Here is an 11,201-nt window from a genome sequence, read left to right on the forward strand (position 1 = left end):
GCAGTACGTGTTTGCTGCCAAGCTTAAAGAAAGTCAAATCACTGAACTGGTGGAAGTCACTAAGCACCTGGAACCATGACTGACTGAAATGTTAACCAGTTTTTGACAATAAAAGCAGAAGCAAACAATGTTTTCATTTGAGTTGATTCAACTAGTTCAGTTCAGTTAGAGTTAAGAAACCAACAGGGAGCTGAAAAAGTAGGAAAGCTTGTTTTCCTATTACAACCTATGAATAAAAATGAGCTGTGAAAGAATAAATTTTATTAGTTCTAAATGGCATGGCGATCTAGAAACAAGCAGTTCAATTCACTAACTACAGATAATACTTCCTTTGTTTACTATTTGTTAGTTTTAAAGGCAACGTTTTAATAAAGTTTTGATAAGAAAAAAAGTTTTATGTACCCAGCACATTTCAGGTAGTTTTATTTAACTAAAACAATTTTAAGTTTGTTGATTTTGTGTATTTTTAATTAAATTTTAAATTTCCATCCAAATAGACCATGACAAATCACAAGCAAAAAAAAAATCTCGTAAATAATCATTCATTACTTTGACATAACACAAATGTAAAAATTAAGAATCTGAATAAATGTAAGTTAAGCTATATAACTGCTTAAATAAATGTGTTTTCAATTTAATGCTGAATATAAAAAATTATGCGTTGATTTAGTTATACCTTATCATAGTCCCATTTGCTAAATATGCTCTGTACATATTGTTACATTTCAAGAATAAGTTTCCAGTTTAAATATAGATAATGCTTTGAATGTTATTTTCAGTTTATCATCTTTGTATATACATTGTTCTCCTAAACAATTAATCGGGGGATGGGGAGGGGGGAAAGAGCAGGGTGGATAAAAATCAATTATTTTTTTAAATTGGATTTTTTTTTTTAATTTAAATCAGATATTTTTGATTTTTTTAAAATCAATAAAATACTAAATTTCTCTCATCTAAAAATAACAGTTACAATTAAATCTCATCACAAACATGCTAAACATACACTTACAGTCTCATAAAAATAAATTAACGGCTTTAGTCTGTCCAGCCTAACTACCAGCTCTTGCTTCTTGAAAGTCCTGGGCTTTCAGTTTCTGTTTCAGTTTCAGAGCAGACTGAAGTGACATGTGTAAAGAAAGACAGGCTGGATAGGATTGCTGTTGTTCTGTGCTTATGTGGTGGTGGAGCCGGGCCAAGCAAGGCAGAGGAGTTAGTTAAGACATTGTTTTAAAGACAAAGGACGGAGGCAGAGTAGAAAAGAACAGTGGAGTGGACTGGAAAGAAAAAGGGAAGACATTATTCAGTGCACACACAGCTTCCTACATTGTCCCACACTTTTGCCACAGAAAAACTGTCATGGTTCTGGGCATAAGAGAGACCCTATCTGGGAATATTTTGAAGAAATTCCTTCCCTGGGTAAAAAAGGAAAATTTGTCAAGTGTAAGCAGTGCGAGAAGAAGATGTAGGGCCTAGCTGCAAGAATGAAACATCATAATGAAAACTGCTTATTGGGAGAAAATTATGTGGATATGTCTGAAGAACAATGTGGATCAACTGGTTAGTAACTTAAATAATTCACTTTGCAAAGCATCATTCTTCAAGACTCTCTCTATGCCTTTTAGTATAAGTGTAATTTAAATTCCCAAGCCGTCTGATATGTTGGATGTTGCTAGAAAAAAAGTTTAATTTAGCTAATCCTTATGGCTTGTTTAACTAGTTAACTAAGTTTAGAATATATCCCCCAAGCATATGGTACAGAAAGCTGCAGTAAGAAAAATCTAGAGTTGCCAGTTGCCACTGGATGTCATTGTCTTATTTTACATTACATAATACATGCCCTTTATTTTGGAACATCATGGCCACAGACCATTATGGTGATGCCATAAATCTATTCCCTATTTTACTTCAGCATAACTCAGCTCTCCCACGGGAACCCCATCTTATACTTGTTTTCTCAAAAAACAGAAGTGCCAGTGAGTTCTATGGGGCTTACTCCAGAATTCAGTGCACTCTACGTGCAGTCAGTCCTAGCTTTTTTGTTAATTTGGAATTGGACCTGCATCCTTGCTGAAAAAAATGTAAATGCTTAACTGAATAATAGAGTGAGAAGAACTATTCAAAATCATTTTTTAATTTTGTTTCAGGTTTCCATTTAAGCATAAGAGACTTTGACTGTGACTGTCTATCTGCAACAACTTCAGAGTCATCCGTTGTTACTTTTAGCAGCACTGCTGCAATTAAAGGTACTTCAGACAACAAAGTATCAGTAGCAAGCAGAAGATTTCAATCATCCAATAAAACCACTACCATGGATGGGTTTGTAGTAAGGACCAGAAAAAACCTAACAAGACACCATAGATGAAAAGATTGCTCAGTTCATTTATGCCACAAATTCTCCTTTTCGCATTGTTAACAATAAACACTTCATTGCCATGGTTGAGTCCTTATGAACAGGATACACTCCACCTGGTAGAGCAGACTTTGGTGGAAGGTTACTAGATACAGTGTATGAGAAGGAACTTGAACAGTATGCTAGGAATACTGAGGGGAAATTTGCCAGTTTAAGCCTTTATGGGTTGAGCAATGTACACAATGATCCAGTAATATGTGCCTGTGTGACAACAGAAGATGGAGTTGCATATCTTTCTGAAACAACAGATACATCGGGAAATGCCCACACAACAGAATATTTAAAAGAAGTGGCAGTGAAAGCTGTAATAAACCGTGAACAAAAATTCAACTGTCACATGCACAGTTTTGTCACATACAATGCTGCAAAAATGGCAAAGATGAGAAGATACTTAGAAGAAGAAACGGAAGGATGCTCCTTAATAACATATGGCTGCAGTGCCCATTTAATGCATCTTTAACCAAAGACTTAAGTACTTCTTTCCCCAGGAATAAAAGAAAATGTTGTTGAAGTTACAAAATACTTCCGTAACAACCATTTTGCTTCAGGTTCACTGAAGAGAGCAGGAGGATCCAAACTAATTCTCCCTCAAGATGTTCGATGGAATTCTGTGGTTGATTGTTTTGAACAATTTATTAAGAACTGGCCTACTCTCATAAAACTTTGTGAAGAAAACCGTGATAAAACAGATGGAAGTATCTCATCCAAAGTATCTAACATTGGATTAAAGAGGAACGTAGAGGATATGCTCGGTATACTGAAGCCTATATCCATAGCCTTAAACAAACTTCAGAGAAATTGTTGCTGCATTGCTGATGCTGTCAAAATTTGGAAGGCACTTCAAGACACATTGAAGAAATACCTCACCAGAAAGTTAAACTGCAGGCAATCAAGAAACGAATGGATCAAGCACTAACTCCACCTCATTTTCTTGCAAACATTCTCAATCCCAGATATAAAGGTAGATGCCTAACTTCTGAAGATGATGCTGCTGCCATGGCATGGGCATCTCAAAATCACTCCTCAGTTATGCCAGTCATACTAAATTTCAGGGCTGGAGTAGAACCAGTTAAGCAGTACATGTTTACTGATGATGTTTTGAACAAAGTCATTTCCCTGAAATGGTAGAAATCATTAGCCAGGCACCTTGAAACAGCATTCCTTCAGTTGCTAAGCCAACTTTTCACAGCAGTTGCTTCCTCTGCAGGCACAGAGAGAATATTTTTTTATTTGGTGTTATTCACTCAAAGCTAAGAAATCAACTGCGAGCTGAAGAAGCAGGAAAACTTGTATTTCTGTTTCAGTCCATGAATAAAAATGACAGTGGGAATGGGAAAGATGAGAGTTAGTTGTAGAAGTTTTAAAGATAGCATATGTTTAGTGTTGTGATGACTTGTCCGTTAGAGTTAATAAAATTTGAAAATTTAAAAAAAAAGTTTAAGGCAAGCCGTCAGCCGGCAACTCAGGAGACTGCTGCAATTTGTAAATGTGAAACATTTATGTAACATTTCAAATTTAGTTTAATAAAATATAAGTGCTATTGTGTTTGTGTGCGAGATTTAGTTCTTACCATTCCTAATGTACTGCTGCTGCATCTGCAGCTTGACACAGGTAATGAGTATTATGTACTATTTCCTAAATTAATAAAAATCAAGTTATCTAAAAAATTACACAAAGTATACCCTCCTAGATGTTGTAAAATGTTGTACTGAGTTGTAAATTAACATGTTTTAGTGATCAGATTTGCACCATTGTTTAAGAAAAATATGAAGAAGTATCAGTGGGAAACTTGATTTAAATCAATGATTCTCTCTTGGTGATTTAAACCATGGTTTAAATCAATCCACCCTAGGAGAGTGGTTCATACAAAAACAGGCACAGTAAAGCTTTGATTTCAAAGAAGCAAAAGTACAAATTGACAAAATACATATTGTAATTTTCCCCAACAATATAGATAAGTGCAATGTCTCTTTCTATATGATTCAGAGAAGGGACACTGACTTTCTAAAGGGTCTTTACACAATATATATAACAAGTTAGGCAAAATAATTGCTTTTAAATGTTTCTATCTATAATATTAATTCTGTTAATATTACTGTTTGTACAAAAGTTTCTCAACAAGTGTTTTCCTTTACTTGATTGTAACACAACACTTGGCAGTGAAAATGTGGGGCAAATTTTAAAACACTGGAATTCCTTCAATCTAGACTGGATTTAAACCTGTTAATACATTGTGAAGCATCAAGACTTCTCATATCCATGGGCTCAAGACACAGTCTTATTTCATAACAAGACAATCATGCATTCAATTTGCATGACACAAAAGCGATTATCATCCAAATTACCTTGTTCACATGACAGCATAAACAGGAGTGTCTATACACACACACACACTTTATTCATTCAGGGCTAAACTGCACAACTCTTATACAGTAAGCATTTATTCATAAAGAGCCAGTGACTTCAGTGGGAGTATTTCAATGAGTAAGTGTTTACCACAAATATAAGAATTTCATAATTTGGCCCTCAGTGTACTTCGGATCTTTTTGCCTCTTCAATACATACAGAACATAGTTTTACATAATTGTCACTCGACAAAATAAACTATGTGTCAAATTAGGTGCAGTTCTGCATGTGATATTTATTAAAAAACAAAAAAGAATTTCAAAGTCTCAGGTTTCTGTCATCACGCAATTTACTACAAAGGACCTTGTTTATGGCAAACAAGAATATTAATTAATAATGGTACATTGTCAGTGATTATGCAGTGGTCTCTTGCTGATCATTAATCTAGAACCAGTGTTTGGAAAAACGACTAATTCACAAAAAAATTTCTAAGCCCTGCCAGGTAAAATATAACAGAACTTAAAGAAAATATCTTCACGTCATTCTGATTAGCTCTTTCTTCCCCCATGTTAACTTTAACAGTTTTAACAGCCCTTGTCTCAAAAATACACTAGACACTAAAGTTCTATGCCACCTGAAAACAGAGGTTCCGGGTTTAGAAGAAGTGTAAGCACTGGGTAGACTCTAGCAGTTGTCAAAATGGCTGATGCTAAGGTCATATTGAATTAGCCCAGAAAGTTGGTAATCAGAATAGTATGACTTTTAAGGACAGCTTTCCAAAGATATAAAAAAATGTGGTTAGCCATGAAAATTTGAAAACTATCTGCCACTAGTTCCTCAAAGTAGTAATGTCTCATTGGCACTGACCAATGACCTCAAATCAGTGTAATTTTCAAAACCCTAACTTTTGTAGGTCCTTGTCACAATTAAGTTTCAATAAAGCCAAATTGGAACATAAACAGTAGTGGTAAACTGTCAGACAGCATGACAAAGTAGCATGCATCTTAGGGACACAAATGTCCAGGACTCTGCCCATCTGACTGTTTGCACAAAAACAGAATCTTTCTTTCTGTGTTTTATTGCCAAAAGAAATTAAATTACAGTGAAATGAGACAAACAGTTTCAACTGGACCTGTGCAGTGTTCAGGAGAATTTGTACTACATTCTAAATTGTGTAATGACCAGCAACAGACAAAGATGAAGGATGCTAAGTGCTAGTGGCAGAAGTTATGTTTTCTCTCTTGTGGATACTTCTCTATCCAATGAGCTGAAACTTTCATCCAAACTCCAGCTGTCAACTGCACCTTTTCCTCCACAGCCTCCTTGACACATCAGCTCCTTTCCAATCCACATAAAATGCACTTGGCTGAAGTTACCTGCCTCACCAGCTCTGACCATTTCATACGCCATCTTTGCACCCCTTCACTGACTCCCCACTTCTTCACCACATCAAGTTTCAACTTTTATCTTTACTTTCAAAGCCACAGCAACCAATAGTCTTTTACTGTTTTGACTTCTACCCAGCTAATGACACCATCCTTGATGCCACAACTTGTCCATTTCTCCCACAAACATCTCTATGTCTCTTTACTGTATCTACTGTATTTACTTCACTGGAAGTGGCCTGCCTATTCTGGACCATCCAGCCACTACTCTCCTCTTCTCATTCCTTAAAATTCAGTTGTGCGACAGGAAGAATTGAATCTACAATATTAATGCAGATTTTTTAGAACTGACGAACTAAGATATGCACATACCTAAATTGAGTAACCACATGATCTCATGGTTGTGTTCCTTGTTTTTTGTCCTCCTCCCATACCTAGTCTACTGTTTACTACTGTGCCTTGTTTAAAATTACGTTATAAACTCTTTGAAAAGGAACCATATCTTTCTATTTGTACATTAAAAGCACCTAACACAGTTTCAGATGCTGTAATATTGAAAAATATATTTAATAACCCCCCAACCTAGGGTTCGCCTCTACTAGCTACACTGATAGCACAGACAAAAGCACAGATGAAGACTATTTTACATTGAAATAGCTATTTCAACTTGCAACACTCCCCCCCCCCTTTTTTTTTTTTGCAGTAAGACATAGCCTATATTGTAAGCTCACTGGGACATGGACCATATCTTACCCCCTCTTTTCATTGCTGAATACAATGTTGACTCCAAACAAATCTTTTTTGAAGAAACATTTAGTGCAATGGCATCGTGGTCCATGACTAGGTGTCCTAAGCACTACATGAAGACAAATAATATAATTGTAGCTTGAAACAACATTTCAGTCAGCTCCAGCTCCCTGATTTTGCCTCTTCTGCACACATTTTTACACAAAAGGATGCCCATGCAGCTTGTGATAGTTTTTAAATACACAAAGAAATGACCTTTTCTTTCCCACAAAATACCAAGTGTTTTTATAATGTGAATTTAAAAAACCTCAGTAACAGAACCCAAGTTTTCAGCGTTCACTTTCACATAAAGAATACACTAGTTTCTTTGATCCAGTCACCTCAAGTAGGTTTTGAAGGAAAAAAAACATGCAAAACAACATTTGACAACATTAAACTTGATGCGCACAAAAGCATTTACAAATATGTATACTTGTACCAGTGTTGAGCTCATTCCAAGCCTACCCTCAAACTTTTTAAACTTTGAACAATTTAACACTGACAATCATTTTCTTTTAAGGGCTTATCTTCACTAGGAACTTTAATTATGTTTACATGCTTCTTAACAATTAAGCTAGTCATGGTCAACACCATGTCACCCGACTGGTCTGTGTAGACAAGGACAACCCATGTTCAGCAGGATGACAGATACTTGTTAGTAAATCCTGGTCCCAACTGGGCTTACTCATAATTAGCTGTGAATGATAATAACAACTTGCCATTGTTTCAACCAAAGAGTCCTATCAGATAACCCAACTGTATTTAAAAAAGGTGTTTAAAAACACAAGTACATTTCCTAATGAAACCAATTTCCAAGAGCAACAGGGCTGGGAGGAGTTGAATGTTTTTGAAATTATACTTTTTTGAAGAACTGACTAGATGTAACTGAGCAAATCTTTTCCATCTTTAACTCCTACAAAATGCAATTTTTTTTAAATATGCAAAATATTGCCTGAGAAATTTAGGATATGACAAGACAAAGAAATACGCTACTTTAATTTTATAGACTCATACAACTCAAGGAAGAACGGCTAAATGGGTAAGAGTTCTGGTGTTGAATTCTTGGCTTTGCCACGTTTTCTATGGGACTATGAGCAAGTTAATTAACCTGTCTGTGCTTCAGTTCTCCATTTGTACAACAGGGATAACTACCTCACAAACTGATTATTAGGATAAATTATTAATACAGGGGACGTGGTCACAGACAGATCATGAATACCACTGGAATAAAAGCTTATACATAAAAATAAAGAGATGTAAATAGATCTAGTTAGGTCCCATCTACTGCAGAGGTTAGGAAATCTGCTGTGCCAGGGGTGAGGAAGAAGCCTTTCTTGGCAACAGAGAGACAAAACTGCAAAATAGAAAAACTTCCATTTTTTAAAAGCCTCCACCCCTTAAGAATGCAAAAAGATCTTTCTAAACGTGAATCAGCGAGGCCTTCAGGAGTCCTCCGACACGAGCCCCTTGGCTGCTGCCCACAATTTACCCAGGCGTCAGAAACGACGAGCCTGATCAGTTAATCGAAGCCTGTCGAACAGCCGCGAAACTGACCAGAGTAATGTCAATTTCGCTCTGCAGCGTTTTTCTGCTTGGGGAAACCAGGACCCGCAGCACAGGAAGCCAGACAAGACACCCCCGCCCCGCTGCCTATAGGCCCGGAGAAGGGCTAAATTAGCTCGCCATCGATGCCACCTGCAGACCCCGTTCAGCGCTGTTGAGCTCCTCGCCTCCCGCTAGGCCCCACTCTCGTTAGCCCTTTAGGCTCCTGGCCACTAGGCCCCGTGCTCCACTACTGCCCACCCAGGCAGCAGCACCGCAGGTCTCAGCTACCTGCTCCTCCCAAGGCGGCAGCCATGGCGCCTCCTCCTGCCCGGGCGGCGGCGGCTCGTGGCGGTGCCTCTCGCAGCTGCAGTGAGGGCTCGGAGTGGGGAGAAGACCACGGACGCAGGCCCCGCTCCGCGCCTGGCTGCAGGGGGGGCGAGGCTGCTCCCTCCTCCCGCCGCCTGCTCCGCACCACGGCCGCAGGAGAACAACAAACTAACACAACATGGCGGCCACCCCTGACGGCGTCGGCTGGGGCTGGGGGTCGCCGCCGCGCTGCATCATGGGATCGTGGAGGGCCAGCCCCTCCCTCCAAGGGTGGGAGGCAGGGAAACGCTGCTGGTTGGCTCTGGCTGGCTGAGCAAGGGCGCGCCGAGGCTGTCACGAAAGGCGCATGCGCTGCACTTGCTTTGGCCGGAACGACACCAAGATGGACTGAGCCGCAATGCGCGTGCGCCAAAAGTGAGCGAGCCGATCTTGGTGACGCAGGCCGCAGTTCAAATCACTGGACATGCGTACATCTACAGCCCGGAATGTTGCGAGAGGGAGCGGCGCATTCGGTGCGCATGCGCACAGTGCTGTGGCTCTGGGAACCAGAGAGCTCCATTCCAGGGAGCTGTGTGGGTCTGGTGGGCGTGCGCGCGCACTGGCTTTGCTGGTCAGGCCTTGCTAGCACCAGTCCAGCAGCCGTGCTCAGAGGAGAGGAGAACCTCGTTCCTGGGGTGCTGGCCGGCTTAGGACGCCCGCTCTGCCTGACATGGAGAGCGGCACCGCCAGCCCCCCCGGCAAACTGCTGCGCCCACCTCCCTGGGCAGCCCCTGGGCCGTGGTGGCACATGATATCAGGGGCCGTAGTCAGAGAATCATAGCCGAGTGGGGCTGGAACTAAGGGACCTCAAAAGGTCATTGGCTCCCCTCCTTCCTGACCCCTGCACTGAGGCAGGGCCAAGTACATCCAGCCCACTCCTGACAGATGTTTGTATAGCCTGGTTTGAAAAGTCTTCCATCTACACAAGCTCCCATGGACGTGTGGTCTAGTGCTTAACTCCACCTCCAGCTAGAAAGTTTTTCCTACTAGCTAACCTAAATGTCCCTTGCTGCCGTTTACTTCTTATCCTACCTTCAGTGTGGCCGTGGAGAACAATCGATCACCACCTCTTTGTAAGAGCTGCTGTCTTCTAAACACTATTATTAGGTCCCCTTAGGTCTTGTTTTCTCAAGACTAACCTGGCCAGTTTTTTCAGCTGTCCTCATAAATCAGATTTTTCTAAATCTTTTCTCATTTTGGTTGTCCTCCTCTGGACTCTCTTCCATTTGTCCACATCTTTCCTAAAGCATGTTAACAGACCTGGGCACAGAGCTCCAGCTGAGGTCTGACCAGTGCTGAGTAGATAGAATTCATCAAGTCAGAGTACAGGCAAACAGACTTTGTGCCTGTGCTGGTAATTTTTTAATGCTTTCACAAATCTTTTCTAGCAACTGTGCTAGTGTTTAGAAATGGAAAAGATCAACTAGATCATGCATCCTCCTGACTAGGGCTCAGCATGGGGGTGGGAAAGTGGCAGTACTCTGCCGACAAAATAAGTCCCACCATCAAGTCACCAAAATTAGATGCTACTTACACAGTAGATGGTGTTGATGGGGCTTCTTGAGTTTGGCTCCTTCACTATGGGGCTGGAATATACCCACGGACCCAGCCAGAATCCTTGGGCTCAATTCCTTGATTGGAGGGGTGGGGGAGTTGTATTTCCCAACTAGTGACATCAAAGAGGGGTCACTCTCTTAGTATGTCGATCTCCACAGGGCATCTGAATAAGCTGCCACTGATATGGCTGGACAGTTCACACTGCTGAGAGCTACTGTGCAGATCATTTGAGGGCAGACACTGAGAGCAGATCTACATTTAAAAAGCTGTAGCACTTTGGTGACAACGCTACTATACCAACAGGAGAGCTTTTCCCATCAGTGTAGTTAATTCACTTCCATGAGAGGCGGTAGCTATGTTGACAAGAAACTTTCCCATCAACATAGCGCTGTCTATACTGGGAGTTAGATTGGTATAATTGTGTCACTAAGAGGTGTGATTTTTACATCCCTGAGCAATTCAGTTATGCCAATATAAATGTGTAGTGTAGACCTTGGCCTAAGTCACCTTTTTGTGGTTTTCTTCTCAATCCTAAGAACTAGAGACTTACTTTTTGTCTCTTTCCAGGGACCCACACGGACTTACAGCCAAAAATTAACTGCATTTTAACACACCATCCTTCTCCTGGAACTGCTTTCTGGTATTTTAATGTGCAGTTTAAAAATACACCCATTGCTCCAGCCCTTCAGATTGAATTGTACGGAGACAGTGGGTGAAATCCTGGCGCCATCGAAATCAATTGTGAAACTTCGCATTACTTCAACTGGGCCAGGATTTCTCCCTGTTCATCTTGGTATCAACCTTCC

The 11,201-nt window shown here is 40.3% G+C and overlaps 1 protein-coding gene across 3 annotated transcripts in view; it reads right to left on the reverse strand.

Moving 5' to 3' along the window:
- Positions 1-9,160, reverse strand: part of RBM33 (RNA binding motif protein 33) — a 162,701-nt gene extending 153,541 nt beyond the window's left edge. For 2 of the 3 annotated variants that reach the window (XM_067542720.1, XM_067542719.1), the window contains exon 1: positions 8,761-9,160. In XM_067542720.1, the coding sequence (XP_067398821.1) occupies positions 8,761-8,785 (25 nt within the window). In that variant the 5' untranslated portion in view covers positions 8,786-9,160. The remainder of the gene's footprint in view (positions 1-8,760) is intronic. The other variant, XM_067542721.1, reaches the window with a different exon arrangement.
- Positions 9,161-11,201: the final 2,041 nt, after the last annotated feature.

Source organism: Emydura macquarii, unplaced genomic scaffold (genome assembly GCF_026122565.2).
Source record: "Emydura macquarii macquarii isolate MOO-44397 ecotype Brisbane River unplaced genomic scaffold, CSIRO-AGI_Emac_v2 contig_719, whole genome shotgun sequence".
Classification (NCBI taxonomy): domain Eukaryota; kingdom Metazoa; phylum Chordata; order Testudines; family Chelidae; genus Emydura; species Emydura macquarii.